The sequence below is a fragment of the Gekko japonicus genome, unplaced genomic scaffold (genome assembly GCF_001447785.1).
Source record: "Gekko japonicus isolate JY-2015 unplaced genomic scaffold, Gekko_japonicus_V1.1 scaffold805, whole genome shotgun sequence".
In the NCBI taxonomy this organism is placed as follows: Eukaryota; Metazoa; Chordata; class Lepidosauria; order Squamata; family Gekkonidae; genus Gekko; species Gekko japonicus.
Window position 1 is genome coordinate 96,546 of NW_015173146.1, and position 16,122 is coordinate 112,667.

The 16,122-nt window shown below is 50.0% G+C and overlaps 1 protein-coding gene across 1 annotated transcript; it reads right to left on the reverse strand.

Annotated features, from left to right (window-relative positions):
• Positions 1-311: 311 nt before the first annotated feature.
• LOC107119752 (nicotinamide N-methyltransferase-like) lies at positions 312-10,151 on the reverse strand. The gene is made up of 3 exons (XM_015422334.1): positions 9,994-10,151; positions 2,990-3,197; positions 312-934 (listed from the first exon to the last, which is right to left on the reverse strand). Exons 1-3 carry the CDS (start codon positions 10,136-10,138, stop codon positions 499-501), a joined length of 789 nt encoding a protein of 262 aa, XP_015277820.1. The 5' UTR covers positions 10,139-10,151; the 3' UTR covers positions 312-498.
• Positions 10,152-16,122: the final 5,971 nt, after the last annotated feature.

Genomic DNA, 16,122 nt, shown 5'->3' on the forward strand with positions numbered 1-16,122 from the left:
GAGCACCGCAACCCTAGAGTCGGATTCGACTGGCTTTCGAGCAAGGGAACCTTTACCTTTACCTTTTATGATGCACACCAGTCCACTTGAGTCCCCTGAAAAAGCATGTGGTGATTTTCTATGTGGAAAGAGCGGAGCAGTTATTATAAATCTGGGCCCATGCTAAGATTTCCAGCCTCGCCTAGATGTTTTATTGATTCAATGGCAGGTAATTGGTCCAGGTGTGCTACTTGCGATGGATGTGAAATAGCTTTGCTAACGCATATCTGAGATAAAACCACCACCGCTCCTCTGGAGTGACCTCTACAGGCTTTTTTTTTTTTTGCCTTCCCAGCATCCTAAGCTATGATTTTCATTCTTACAGGTTAGAGAACCGAGGCTGAAAGGTAAGCGATTTAGCCAAGGCCGCACGATGAGCCAACGGCAGAGATGGCCGTGGATCTTGGGCCTCCTCAGCTCTAAGGCTAACGTGGGCACCCCCTTTGCTCTTTGGCCGCTTTAGGCCTCTTTCTCCTTGCGGGCAAGGAGGAAATATTTATCGGAGAAATCACAGGCGTCTAACATATCCTTGTCAAACCTGGGCTCTGCCTCATACTCGACAACGGCAAACCCGGCTGCGTGGAGAGCATCCCTCAGGGACTTCTCGGTCAGGACCAAGCTGGAGAACTTACGAGAGCCCACGATGTAGAAACTGCACCCCAGGATCCCTTCAAGCACCAGGGCTCCCCCGAGCTTCAGCAGGGAACTGATGTTCTTCAGGGCGGCTCGCAGGGTGTCAAGATCTTTGCAAGCCGCCTCCAGGCACTCCACAGCCAGCACGCAGTCCGCCGGGGGCAGGCTGACCGGAGCCAGTGGGTTGCTCTGCAGGACGTCACAGTAGAGGACCTGCTGGATGGTCCTCCTCACCTTCGCCTCCTTCTCAGCCCATTTGTCCCTGCAGGGAATGAAAAGCAAAGAGATGACCCGGCGAGTCTCTGGCATTGCAGGCGGGGAGATGTGGTGAGAACCTACTCCGGAGAGAACGCAATCCAGCCACTTAAACCTACTTGGAGCCTTTGGCCTGTGCCTCCCACTTCTTGTTCTGGATCCCCTTTGGAGTTTGCTCTGGGAGTTCTAGCAGGCTGTTTTTTTCCAGTGGCAGAACAAGACTGGCATTCAAAAGTTCACTGAGGCTTACTGGAACAGAGGGCAGCGGGCGCAGACGTGAGCAGAGGTCATCAGGAGCCGACTTTTCAGCTAGCTGCTCCCAACTGGGCTTTTCAGAGCGGCTTGAGGCACAGCCAGGGATGGGGCCGGGGAGGGGCTGGGTTGCTAACTCCGGGTTGGGGAGTTCTGGGAGTCCTGGGGGTGGAGCCTGGGAAGGAGAGGGACCTCAGTGGGGCGCCATGACGCAGAGTCCACCCTCCAAAGCATCCATTTTCCCCAGGGGAACTGACCCCTGCACTCTAGAGATGAGCTGTCATTGTCATTCCAGGGGATCCCCAGGTCCTGCCTGGAGGCTGGCATCCCTAGCAGGGGGTGAACCAATGCGGTGTTGTGGGGAGGGTGTCGAACGATGACAAGAGAGGCTTGGGTTCTGATTCCCTCTCAGCCATGACCTTGGGTCACTCCTTCCCAGGGGCAGATTAACCCTTAAGCAGACTAAGTACGTGCTTTGGGCACCAGGGCCAAAGGGGGCACCACAAAGTTGGGGAAAGGGTGAAAGGGGGGGGGAATGAAGATTTGTAAAAATAAATAAATGATAAAACGAGTGCACATTGATCCTGGTGCACCCTAGGGTTATCTTCTATTTTTTGTTGGCAAGGTGCAGTGTCATAGGCTATGACATCAAGATTGGGGGCACCACGGTTGGTCAGTGCTTAGGGCACCAGTGAGCCTTCATCCGCCCCTGCTCCTTCCACCTGACCTCTCTCACAGGGCTGTTGGGAGAACAAACAGAAGGAAAGAACTATGTCTGCAGGCCCAAGCTACTTGAAGGGAACACAGGATAAAAATGTGTTGTCGAAGGCTTTCATGGTTACAATGCCAAGACCACGGCCAGACAACCCGGGAAATCTACAACAGCAGGATAAAAATGTTTAGGTGCACAGAGAGTTTATGCTCCTTCCTTTAAGACGCTGAACTGCAGGCTGTGGAAGGTCAGTAGTTCAGCAGTTCGAGACCCGGGTGCCGCAAGACGGGGTGAGCTCCTGTCTCTAGTTCCAGCTCCTGCCAACCTAGCAGTTCGAAAGCAAGAAATTGCAAGTAGATAAATAGGGACCACTTTGGTGGGAAGGTAACAGCGTTCCGTGTGCCTTGGTGTTTAGTCATGCCGGCCACATGACCACGGAAACGTCTTCGGACAGCACTGGCTCTTCGGCTTTGAAACGGAGATGAGCACCGCAACCCTAGAGTCGGACTCGACTGGCTTTCGAGCAAGGGAACCTTTACCTATGTTGCAAGATGCTTTGCCTGTTTTCTGTACATCTCACAGGACATCTCACGGGCCAGTCCGCCTCCACAGCCCCATGTGTTCCTAAATCCAGTGTGAGCGTCTAATCAAGTTGACCTTTCCATGCCCTCCCCAAAGATGCAATGGGTTCCATCCAATGTTCCCTCTAAGCTGTGGAGTCTTATGAGCAAAAATGCTACTTGGTGAGCTACTGGCATTAAAGTTATGAGCGAGCAATTGGGCTACTGCCTAAATTAGTTTGCTCTGGAGCCACCCTTCCTGAGCTAAGGCAAAAACGTGTGAGCTGGAGGCTAAAAAACTGTGAGCTAGCTCACACGAACTCAGCTTAGAGGGAACACTGGTCCCATCATTCCATGCTCAGCAATATTCCTCATCCCCAGCGGCAAGAATGACTGCAAACATTCCGTGACATCACAGCAGTTTAAGCAATTGGCTCCACCTTCGGCAGCTGGCAGCGGATCCGAGTAAAGGATGTCAGTGGGTGAAGGGCGAGGGGTGGGGCAGGGTTGGGAATGCGCCTTCCTTGAGCTGCCGTACCTGTTTCCTTCCAGCTCGCACACATACTTCACCACTGGGGTCCAGTCAAAGGCTCCCGGTTTGTTCTTCAGCCACATCTCGATTTCCCGGCGGTTCCTCTCAACGGGATCGGAGGCGACGATGCTCCCAAAGGACTCACAGGCAGAGAGGAACTGGTGGATGGTGGGCCCACTGGCCAGGTCGATCAGGGTGTCCCCTTTCAGGCGCCCTGGTGGGAAAGAAGTAAGGGCAGGTCAAGAATGGACGCAAGGAACATCAACTGGTAAACAACCTCCCCTTAAGGGGAAGGGCCATGGCTCAGCAGCAGAGCATCTGCTTGGTCATGCAGAAGGTCCCAGGTTCTATCCCCAGCAACAGCACCTCCGGTTTAAAGCACTGGGCAGGAGGTGATGGGATAGACCTCTCTGCATGAGACCCTGGAGAGACAATACTGGCCTTGCTGGACCAAAGGTCTGGTTCAGTAGAAGGCAGCTTCAGGTGTAGTCAGCCTCTGTTAGAGGAGCAGGACATATTTTCTGCAGGGCTGCTGGCAACCCTCTTCCTGCACAGTTCGAACTCTTGGCACACGCGGCCTCCTCCTGCTGCTCTCTGGCATAACAACTGAATCCCCAGTAACTGGCTGACAGTTCATGTCTAAAAGGAGAGGGACAGAGACTCAAGCCTGGCCAGAAGCCCACGGAGGATTCATCAGGGCACGGAAGGGAGTGGAGGGGGGGGGGCTTTTGCAAGGCATGGCCAGTCTCTTCAACAATTAGTTTCAGAGGGAGAAGAAGAAGAGGAGGAGGAGGAGGAGCAGGAGGGGGAGGATTACCCTGCCCTTCAGTTGGCGTTTCAGAGCGACTTACAAACTCCTTTCTATACCCCTCCCCACCCTGGGAGGTGGGTGGGGCTGAGAGAGCTCTGACAGAAACTGCTCTTTTTTCAAGGACAGCTCGGACAAAACTATGGCTTGCCCAAAGTCATCCGGCAGCTGCAAGTGGAGGAGTGGGGGATCAAACCCGGTTCTCCCAGATTAGAGTCCGCGCACTTAACCACTACTCCAAACTGGCCCGTGTTCGGCTTCAGTAGGAGATCAAGATTCGAGTCCAGTAGCGCCTTAGAAACCAGAAAGATTTTTTAGGCTGTGCGTATGTGTGTTCAAGCATCAAAGTTGTGGTATCTGATGAAGAGAGCTTTGAGTGTCCGGAAGTCTTGTTGGTCCATAAGGCGCTCCTGGACTCCAATCTGTCTGTTCTGCAACAACTCACGTGGAACTCTGCAAACAGCTGAACTAATGTGAGCAGAAAGCTGTTTAGGGCGTCAGCAACATGTAGGTTTTTTCCAGGAAGGTCACAGGAAACCCAAGCAGGTGATTTGTGACAACGCCCACACCACCACAGCAAGGATCCTTGGATGCCCTCTCATCACCACCATCATGAATGAGGTGGCATTCACGCTGGCAGTGAAGCATCCAAGCCGGGGTTTTATGCGCACTTCCCTCAACCTGCCCCCATGTTCCCTTGCCCCCATCACCACCAGAGGGGCTTTTCGAAAAATCAGTAACTGCTGTCGCTCCACAGCCCAATACAATTAGAGTCATCCCCACTTGCAGTCTGCCGCCAGTCCCTCTGAATCTGCAGCTTTCGTTTCAAAACAGCCTTTGTGTCTTCTCGGCACTTTGGTCCGACAGCAGTTACCAGGCTGCTGTTCTTTTTTAAGCCATAAAAAGTCCTCCATCGGCATGGCGAGAAAGATGGCAGCCACCAAGGGGCTGGCATCGCGGTCTTTTGCCAAGGTACCAATGCTCCCTCTAAGCTGTGGAGTCTTGTGAGCAAAAATTCTACTCTGTGAGCTACCGGCATTAAAGTCGGGAGCGAGCGATCTGGCCACTGCATAAATTAGTCTGCTCTGGAGCCCTCCTTCCAGAGCGAAGACAGAAATCTGTGAGCCAGAGGCTAAAAATCTGTGAGCTAGCTCACACCAACTCAGCTTAGAGGGAACACTGGACCTCACCCGTGTCAAGGTCAGATCCTTGGCCAGCAGACCATGGGAGGGGGGTCACCAGTCTCCAGGGGGAGCTCTCCTGGAATGACAACTGGCCTTCAGGCAAAAGAGATCTGTTCCCCTGGAGGAAATGACTGTTCCTGGAGGATGGACTCTGTCATTATACCCTGCTGAAGTTCCTCCCCTCCCTAAATCCAAGAACCCCCCCCCCAGGCTGCACTCCCAGATCTTCAGGAAATTCCCCCGTGTGACACGAGCCACTGAAAAGAAGCAGAAGCCAAGTACCAGGAGGGGTTGCATAAAGAAGAACAAGCCCTGGAGGCAGGGGTCATTTCGTAGAAAAAGAGGTGCAGGAGCTCATCAGCACAACTCATTAGCATAACTTATTTGCATATGCCACGCCCCCTGCCATCACCGGAAGTGCGTCAGAAGGCAACCCCCACCGCTCAGGCTCCACTGGACTGTTTTGGATTGCTAGCTATTGGGGGGGGGAACACGCAGATCTGTCCTCACTGAGGAGGGAGAGCTTGTACCTGAATAAAACCTGGTCTAAAAGGTGCCACTGGACTGTTTTGGACGGGGTGGGGGCGCTGCAGCTTACCTGGCTGCTTCTTGCTTTGACTGAGGGCTGCTGGGAGCAGGGGGTGGGGCTTGTTGCCTGTGCCCGCCCTCTGGGCTCTTTACTGCCGAAGCTCTGCTCCTGTGCGCTCCTGCAGGAAATGACCCCTGCCTGGAGGCATCCGCTTCTATTGCTGAGTGGGCTTGCCTTGTCCTTCTGCTAAGGAGAGACAGGCAGCGTAGCCCTCTTCCTCTGCACACATCCATACAAAAAACAGCAACCCTCGCTTGTCACACCTCTATGGGGGCTCCTGACTCGGCAGGTGGGGCTGCAGGTCTCAACATTACTCAAGCAGAAGACGCGAACAGACCAAGAGGCTGTGGGCGATTCTGCAATGGCTTTTCCCTCCTTTGTTTTACCAAGCCCACAATGGAACAGAAATTCCCCTCTGCACTGCATGCTGCTTTCACTTCCTTTGCTCATCAGATTTTATGGTACCCTCTACACTGCATGCAGCTTTTGCTTTCTTTGATCATCGGGTTTTATGGCATTTTCTGCATAGATTCATGGCCGTTCAGGGGTGACGCTGCAGTCAGCACGGCATTGCCCCGGGGTATTTGAATGTGGTTTTGAGCGGCACCTTTTCCTCAGTGCGCGGACTCTAATCTGGGAGAACCAGGCTTGATTCCCCATGCTTCTACTTGCAGCTGCTGGATGACCTTGGGCAAGCCATATTTCTGACAAGAGCTGTCCTTGAAAGAGCAGTTTCTGTCAGAGCTCTCTCAGCCCCACCCACCTCCCAGGGTGTCTGTTGTGGGGAGGGGAAGGGAAAGGAGTTTGTAAGCTACTCTGAGACTCCAAGTGAAGGGCAAGGGGTATCAAGCCAATCCCTCCTCCTCCTCCTTCTCCTTCTTCGTGTTGAGAAAATGTGGAGCGAATGCCAAGTGCAGAACCAGCCTGTATCCAACCACTCCCCTCAGCAGCAACTGGAGTCTCCAGGACCTGCAGCCAACTTTATTGGCTCTTTATGGGTTAGCTCATTACTGAATGAGGTTACCAACGTCCAGGTGGGGCCTGAAGATCACCTACAATGACCCTTGATGTCCAGATTATCATTCCTGGGGAGGGAATGGATAAGGAACTCGATGAAATCAGATCTCTGTTGAGTTCCCTCCCCTTCCCAGACTCTACCCTTCCTAGGCACCACACCCAAATGTCCAGGAATTCCCCAACCTGGAGTTTGCAGCCATATAAATTGTTCCTCTTTACAGGTTAATGTTCACTCTTCAGTCACATCCCTCTTTGCTAATTCAGCAATACTTGGGAGTCCTCCACACCCTCTCTGAGTGGATCACATGTTCCCCTTTGGCATTCTGCCCTTGGTCTCTGGTTTGCGCATGAATGCACACTGGGAATTTAACGACGGCCCAGGACAGAATGGTGGCGTTAGTTGCCATCTCTGATGAACAAATTTAGAATCCAGTGGCACCTTTAAGACCAACACCATTAAGACCACTGGATTCTAAGTTTGTTTTAGCCAGTTTGGTGTAGTGGTTAAGTGCGCGGACTCTAATCTGGGAGAACCGGGTTTGATACCCTACTCCTCCACTCGCACCTGCTGGATGACCTTGGGCAAGCCATAGTTCTGGCACAGCTGTTCTCGAAAAAGAGCAGTTTCTGTCAGAGCTCTCTCAGCCCCGCCTACCTGACAGGGTGTCTGTTGTGGGGAGTGGAAGGGAAAGGAGTTTGTAAGCCGCTCTGAGACTCCCTTGGTGTCAGGTCCCACCGGAAGTCAACGGCGTACACACTTATAGGAAAGTATTACTTTATTGAAGCCATGAGTCACTGCACAGAAGGACTGTTCAGAATACCCCTAACGACTTGAGCTGGAGAGGTTAAAGCAATTTCATAATAAATGCGGCCAATGGCTATGATTCCCGCCCATGCCTAAAAAGCAGTTTTACGCGCTCAAAATCACTGGGAACTCAACGGTAACTGTGTTATCATTACTTAACACTTCCCACGGTTTCTACTCATTAAAGCAAAGCAAAGAAGAGCACACCACATCTCTTAACCACCTGTGACCTTGGAGATGATAACGTTACAGCAGACAGGCCTGGCGTACACTAACAAGAATGCAGCTATGAATATATGCACATGGGTATATGAACAAACGTTGGGTAAGGGGGGCGGGAAATACAGAACACGCTACAGTGGCATAGACAGGTATGTAGGTGCATACAGAAACATGAAGAACAATTGGCAGCTTGCTGACACTTGGGTAGTGAAGGGTGGGGTATAAATCCAATCTCTTCTTCTACTGCTTCAGACCAATATGGTTGACCACCTGGATCCATCTCTGATAAGTGAAGGCTCCTCCGTTTATGCAGAATTGATTTATAACCATTATTTGGAGCATCACTTTTTTAGTGACTCATATACAACCAACCTGGCCTGGAAAATATTTTTTATATTGATATAGTTACAGTTTTATGTGTGTGTGAGTACAATTTTGACCACTGAAGAAGGCCCTCATGGCCAAAACGTGTTGGGTCCTTTGGTTAATATACATGTGTAGTCTGGTATGAAAATACATACAGATGTGTGCTAAATGCCCACAGAATAATATAATGACAGAAGAGACTAGATTAAAGCCATAACATCATTTAGTGCCTGTTAATGCAAAACAACCACTGGGTTGTGGGTCCATTTGACTTTGGCGGCGGCAGCAGCAGCATGATTGAAAATAAGTGAGGAGACCTTGCCCAGGTAGATTAGCAGAAAAGTAAATCAATGAATGTGTCAACTTGGAGGTAACATTGAATGTGAGATTCCTATATAGGATTGGTTCCTGAGGAAAGACCAGAGGTCTGAAACAAATATCCGGAGTAAGTGTTGAAAGAGAGAGTGAATTTGGAGCAGACTGCTTTTGAGAACACAGAAGGATATTGACTGAGAGAGTTTGGAGCAGACTGCTATGTGTAATTTTATTGACCTTTGTATATTTTTTCTGTGAAGGAATAAGTGCTTGTTTTTCATTATCAGACACAATAAGAACATAAGAGACGCCAATGTTGGATCCGGCCAAAGGCCCATCCAGTCCAACATTCTGTGTCACACAGTAGCCAGAAATACCAGTGCCATCAGGAGGTCCAGCAGTGGGGCCAGGACATTAGAAGCCCTCCCACAGTTGACCCCCCCCCAGCACCAACAAGACAGAGCATCACTTGCCTCAGAGCCCCTATCTATACCTTGTGGCTAATAGCCACTGATGGACCTCTGCTCCATATGCTTATCTAATTCCCTTTTGAAGCTGTCCATGCTTGTAGCCGCCACCACTTCCTGTGGCAGTGAATTCCAAGTGTTAATCACTCTTTGGGTGAAGAAGTACTTCCTTTTATCCGTTCTAACTCGACCGCTCAGCAATTTCATGGAGTGCCCACGAGTTCTTGTATTATGAGAAAGGGTGAAAAGTACCTCTTTCTCTACCTGCTCTATCCCATGCATAATCTTATAAACCTCGATCATGTCACCCCTCAGCCGTCGTTTCTCCAAGCTAAAGAGCCCTAAGCGCCTTAACCTTTCCTCATAGGGAAAGTGTTCCAACCCTTTTATCATTCGAGTTGCCCTTTTCTGCACTTTTCCCAAAGCTATAATATCTTTTTTAAGGTGTGGTGACCAGAACTGCACACAGTATTCCAAATGAGGTCGCACCATTGATTTATATAGGGGCATTATGATATTGGCTGATCTGTTTTCAATACCCTTCCTCATAATCCCCAGCCTTCTTTATTGCAGTCACACACTGTCTCGACATTTTCAGTGAGTTATCTACTACGAGTCCAAGATCTCTCTCCTGATCAGTCTCTGCCAGTTGATGTTATGGCTTTAATCTAGTCTCTTCTGTCATTGTATTATTCTGTGGGCATCTAGCACACATCTGTATATATTTTCATACCAGATTGTCTTAGGACTGTGTGTTATTCTTGTGGATAATATACATGTGTAACCATGATTGTGGTTCTCTGTTATTGGATGCGCAATTTCATCCTTTTGCTGTATACGATGATCTGAGTTCTTATTGCTACCTTATGTATGTCATTTTTAATCCTAAGATTCTGTGCACTGTGTAATAAATAGTTGCGTTTTGTTTTATTTTCTAGTTGCTCAGCGTTTTGGTTCCTGAAAAGCCTGGAAGATTGGCACCTGTAAGTGCTTTCTGTTGACAGAGTGCAGGATCCAGCCCAACGTCTCCCCTGCGACACCGTGACGCTTCTGCATGGAACCATTTTTTACGGCTCATACAGCAGATGAAGAGGGCCAACTAGAGACAACAGTGTCAATTCCTGAGCCAATTTCTGAATGAAATAATAACCGTGCCTCCCTTAAAATGCCCTCACTAAATCTTCTTCACGCCCCAGGCAACGTTGTACATGCAAACCTCATGGTTGTGATGACGTACCTGAAGCAAAGATCTTGCAAAGGTGTTTCAGGTAAAATTCAATGGCTTCATCACCCAAGGTGCCTGCTCCAAACTGGAAGTATTCCAGATAGCTTCTTGGATCAAACTCTGCCTGGTAAACCTCTCGACTGGTGAATTCTGCCATGCTGCTCTCTCTGCGGATCTTGGAGTATGTGGACTGGGTTTCCCTCCTTGGGCCTCTCTGTCAACACAAGAAGGAGCCAAAGAGCGGAACATCCAGCACCTGGCCCTCAGCCATTAACCCTTCCCCGTTCCCAAGAGCAGCAGAATGAAGCGTTTATCATTCACTTTTCAGTATGCTTCCAAGGCAGTACAGATGCTTGAATAGCCTACTGGCTCTTCCCCCACTCCAGGTAGCCCACCTGGCATCAGAAGAAGAAGAGATTGGATTTATACCCCGCCCTTCACTACCCAAAGGAGTTTCAGAGCAGCTTACAAACTCCTTTCCCTTCCCCTCCCCACAACAGACACCCTGTGAGGTAGATGGGGCTGAGAGAGCTCTTGACAGAAACGTCTCTTTTTCAAGGACAGCTGTGCCAGAACTATGGCTTGCCCAAGGTCATCCAGCAGCTGCGAGTGGAGGAGTGGGGAATCAAACCCGGTTCTCCCAGATTAGAGTCCGCGCACTTCACCACCACACCAAACTGGCCGCCCATTCCATGACCAGCAGCAAATCCGCAGGGATCTCCTGCGTCAGAGTGCCAGGGGGCCCCAAGACGTCTGTCACTGGCTGATCCTGCCTTGGCTTTTCCCTCTGTTGTTTTAGCAAACCCACGGCTGGAACAGAAATCCCCCTCTGCATTGCATGCCGCTTTCACTTCCTCTGATCATCAGATTTTATGGTAGCCTCCACACCCCATGCCGCTTTTGCTTCCTTTGATCGTCGGATTTTGTGGTACCTTCTGCCTAGATTTTTGGCCATTCAGGGGTGACTTTGCAGTCAGTACGGCGCTGCTCTGAAATCCCCTCTGCATTGCATGCCGCTTTCACTTCCTCTGATCATCAGATTTTATGGTAGCCTCCACACCCCATGCCGCTTTTGCTTCCTTTGATCGTCGGATTTTGTGGTACCTTCTGCCTAGATTTTTGGCCATTCAGGGGTGACTTTGCAGTCAGTACGGCGCTGCTCTGAAGAATTTGGATGTGGTCTTGAGCTGCACTTTCCCTGTGCCTGGCTCGGCTCGGCTCTGCCCTCTGCAGTCGGCTCTTCTCCCAGCTGACTTCAGTTACTTCCAGCTTCTCTCTAAGGACCCTTCCTGAGCCCCCCTTGGTCCCTTCCCTCTGCTTCATACGTTGAGCTCCCCCACTGCGATCTGTAGAATTTCAAAATGTTTTCCTTTGGCAGAAGATGCAGGGGAGATCAGGGGGGGGGGAGATGTGGGTCAAAATTTGGCTGCGCAGCAAATAGTGGAAAGTTGAGCAGTACAACAGGGGAAATGGGCAGTGGTGGTGGTGGGGTAAGCAATGTTCCCTCTAAGCTATGGAGCCCTGTGAGCAAAAATTCTACTCTGTGAGCTCCTGGCATTAAAGTTGTCAGCAGGTGATTTGGTTACTGCATCAATGAGTTTGCTCTGGAGCCATCCTTCCTGAGCTCAGACACAAACGTGTAAGCCGGAGGCTAAAAAAAAGTGAGATGGCTCACACTAACTCAGCTTAGAGGGAACACTGGTGGTAAGGGCCCGTCGTAACCTGTTTACTACCGGATTTCTTTTTACTCCAGTCCTGCGGCAGAGCAAAACGGGTTATCGACGGCTGCGGGGCACTTCCCAGATGTTGTTCTTGTCTGATCACGCCCTTTGAAACCACCCGGCAGATAAAACAGATCAAACAGGTGTGTTTTTTAACTTAATATAAAAACATGCTTAAAACATGAGCACTCTTGCAATATTTTGTTTATTTAACAGTGTCCGATAACGGACACCTCTTGCTCTGAATTACTGCATCAAAATGTCTGTGCCGTTGCAATCTTGAGTATGCTGTTCGGGTGTGTATCTGTAAGCTGCAAACCTATAATGATAACTGGATAATTGGGAGAAGAAGCAGAAGACAGCCAAGTCCCACTGTGGGCCTGATAGAAGCCCTCCGGGGGCCTGATTTGGTCCCCGGACCGCATGTTTGACACCCCTGACCTAGACACACCTAGAGTGATGTAGCAGCAAGCATCTTCGGCATCTTTAAGACTGACCCATGTACAATGACATAAACTTTCCTGGGCCAAAGTCTCTGGAAGAATTTTCCTCAGTAGGTGGGTTTGTCTACCCTGGGGAAGGACATTTTTCCCATGAAGTCTAAAGGTCAGGTGATGCCACGGAGAGCTGAGGGTGTATCACAGCTCGGCTCAGCCCAACATACTAATAAGCAGTTCAAGATAACTCTCTTGCTGCAAGGAACAGACGCTGTTATCTTTAAGGTGAGTGCGACATCCAATCAAGTGAATACAGGAGCTCGTCGGCATGTTTTGGGGGGAAGGCGTCAGAACAGAGTCAAACAGAGGTGATGAAGGATGACGTTCTAGGGCAGAGAGACAAATTAAAAACTAAATAGCCACCAGATTGGAATGGCATATGCCCAGAGGCTCTTAGGAAACATGAAAGCCAAATTACTAATCTTGTAGCAGAATTATACATCTAGCTGCTAGAATCAGGTTCACTGATGATTAGAAGGTCACGGTGTAATGCTGTTAAAAGGGGTGTGTGTGTCCAAAGAAGATACGGGAAATGATAGGCCAGTTAGCTTAACCTCTGTTCCAGGTACATCAGTGGGAAGTGTTAGTAAGGAAGTGATCTGGAATTGTGAATGAATAGGAAAGTGGCCAGGCTTGTCGATGACACCAAAGTATTCAGAATGATGAGAATCAGTGTGGATTGTGAGGAACTGCTGGAGGACCTGTCCAGCCTAAATAGCTGGCTGACCACACAGCAATCAAAGCTGAATGTAAGTATGAAGCGATGCATTTGGGGGTGGTAGTTTAAGGTGGGCAACTGGGTTAGTCTGTAGCGGCAGAACCAAATTCGAGTCCAGCAGCGTCTTAATGATGAAGCCCCCCTCCTTGGGGGGGGGGTTTCTAAGATTTTGCTAGTCAAAGGCTGTGGTCACACACACTAAACAATCCACTTTCAATGCACTTTCCAACTGAATTTTTACTGTGTGAACTGGCAAAACGCAATTTGAAAGTGCATTGCAAGTGGATTGTTTAGTGTGTGTGACCACAGCCAAAGCTCACTTTATCAGAGAAGGGAGCTTTGACTCATGACTCAGTTCATGCCCTGGGGGAAAATAAATTGCTGGTCTTTTAAGGTGCTACCGAACTTGGATTTTGTTCTACTTTGGGGTGAAAAATCCTATCTTCATTGGGTGTGTACTTCTTCACACAGTGAAGAAACGTTTTCCAACATACTCAAAAGGTCAGGTTGTGCAAGAGAGAGCTGTAGGGATATTACCACACTACAGAACTCGTCCTAATCAGTTGTTCAAGGTAGCTTCTTTTCCTATAAGTAACAACTTACGTTCAACATGACCACGAGCCAATCGAGTGAACCAGCCAGCATGACAATGGCCCATTCCCACCTAACGGCTGCTGGCAATGAAGAGGCATCACCAAAGGCTCAAAGGGTAACTTGTCAAGGCGGCTCATTGTCGACTTTTCTTTTTTTGCAAAGGACAGCAACGTAAGCCAAGACTTTACCTTCCTAGGTCATCACACAGCCCTGGTTTGTGATTTATGACTTATTAAAATACTGAATGCAGCCTGTGAGCCATTATCTGACGTGTCCTCAGCCTTTCATTCTCCTGTTAATAATGGAGGAAGAGGCCCCGGGGCGTTCGCAACGGCTGCTTCCGACTGTTATCACAGAGGACAGAAAGGAGAGTATCCCATGGAGTAGAAATGCACAGGGGTCGGGAGGGGGTGCTTGTGTCCTTATGGTGGTAGCCTTCATGCTTCATTTCACTTCTGGGGTTGCCAGCCTCCAGGTGGTGGCTGGAGATCTCCTGGGACTGCAACTGATCCCCAAGCGACAGAGGTCAGTTGACATGGAAGGCGGACTCTTGGTCCTTCAAGCCAGTTCAGCCAACGACAAGTAGAAAGTGAAAGTGGTGCATTTCCTGTCTCTGCTTCAGAACTCGTTGCCATTTCAGCATTCTGCTTCTTTGTTTTCTGGGGAGGGGCAGGGCTATTTTTGGGCAGGAACGCACAGGAAGGGAGTTCCGGCTGGCTCCTGAGTTGGCCACGCCCAGCAGGAGCTCATTAGCATATTAGGCCACACCCAACAGCAGAAACTCATTAGGATTGGCTACATGAGGGGTGTGTGGCCTAACATGCAAAGGAGTTCCTGCTACAAAAAAAGCCCTGGGTTTGGACAACAGACAAGGTAAACAGAATAAGAAGCAAAAGGTGGGTGTGGCTGAATGAGCACACTTCTGGTAACACAGGGGTGTGGCCTCATATGCTAATGACCTGTGCTGTCAGGGGTGTGGCCTAATAAGATAATACGTTTCTGCTGTTGGGTGTGGCCAATTATGCTAATGAGTTCCTGCTGGGCTTTTTCTACAAAAAAAGCCCTGGGGAGGGGTGAGACCTGCCCCGCTTATAGGGACAGAAAGCAAACATGAGTTTGTGGGAAACAGCCAGACAATACGGGTTGTGGAAGAGGAAGAAGAGTAGGCCTTTATGCCCTGCTTTTCTCTACCTGATGGAGTCTCAAAGTGTCTTAAAAATCACCTTTCCCTTCCCCTCCCCACAACAGACACCTTGTGAGGTAGGCGGGGCCGAGAGAGTTCTGGGAGAACGGTGAGTGGCCCTAGGTCACCCAGCAGGCCTCATGGGGAGGAGAAGCAGTCCGGCTCTTTTAACCACTGCGCCGTGCTGTGTATTCTGTCTCGTCTAACAGGATCCTGACTTTCAGCACAGCGCAGAAGCATCTCCGTATCTGCCAGAATTTAAATTATTATTGTTATTGTTGTTATTATTTATGATTTTATTGTTTTATCTTGTTTTATATATGGGCATATGCCCCTTGTAAGCCGCCCTGAGCCCGCTTGCGGGGAGGGCGGGGTATAAATGTTTAAATAAAATAAAATAAAATGAAATAAACCCTGGCCTGAAGGCTGACCTAAGAGCGTGGTAAGAGGGATTCTCCTGTTTGGATATAGATGCAACTGGAGTATCCTCACTTCTTACAATTCTGAGGCAGAAGGCATTATTGAGGGCTGTTTTGGGTGGCACCATCTATGACTGCACCAATCTGTGGTCAAAGCAGCAAGTCTCACACATCCCATGTCCCTTTCTTCATGTTTCCTTGCTGTGAGCATTAAATCCAAACACCTCTTGCAGGGCTGTCAGCTCTGAGTGGGAAATTCTTGGAGATTTGTGGGTGGAACCCAGGGAGGGCAGGGCTGGGGGAAGGGAGGGACCTCAGCAAGGTAAATGCCACAGAGTCCACCCTCCAAAGCAGCCATTTCCTCTCGGAGAAACTGATCTCTGTAGTCTGGACATCACTTGTCATTCCGGGAGATCACCGGTCCCGGTCACACGAGGGGGATACTGCGCCTCTGAAGGGAGGCAAAGTAGAGCCGGAGCAAAAAGAACCGTGGGAGCATGATCCGTCACACCCCCGTGGCTCTGTGCTCCGGCCTTCGGCAGGTGCTCAGACGTAGCGTGGCAAAACAGACGTTGCGTGTTTGTGCACATTCATGGGATGGGGGAATGGTGCTGGCTGCGACAGGCTACCAGCACTTCCCCGATCAGACGCCTGGAGTTGCCGCGCATCATCCGGAAGATAGTGCTCTTTGGGTAGTACCTTTTTAATGCACGTTTACGGGCCAAAGGGCCGGATCGGGGAGGGGTGCGTGGCGCTTCCCAGATGTTGCGGTGTGATCGCGCCCGCTTGATGCGCCCCCGCTCCGTCCCTCTTGCGGGGCAAATCCTCCCGTGTGACTGGGTCCACCGTATCTCAAAAAGGACACTGCAGAGCTGGGAAAAGTGCAGAAAAGGGCGACCAAGATGAGGAGGAGGGTCGGCGCACCTTCCCTACAAGGAAAGGCTGAAGCGTCTCTGGGACTTTGCAGTTCAGAGAAGAGATGACTGGGGGGGGGGGGGGGAAAATGAGG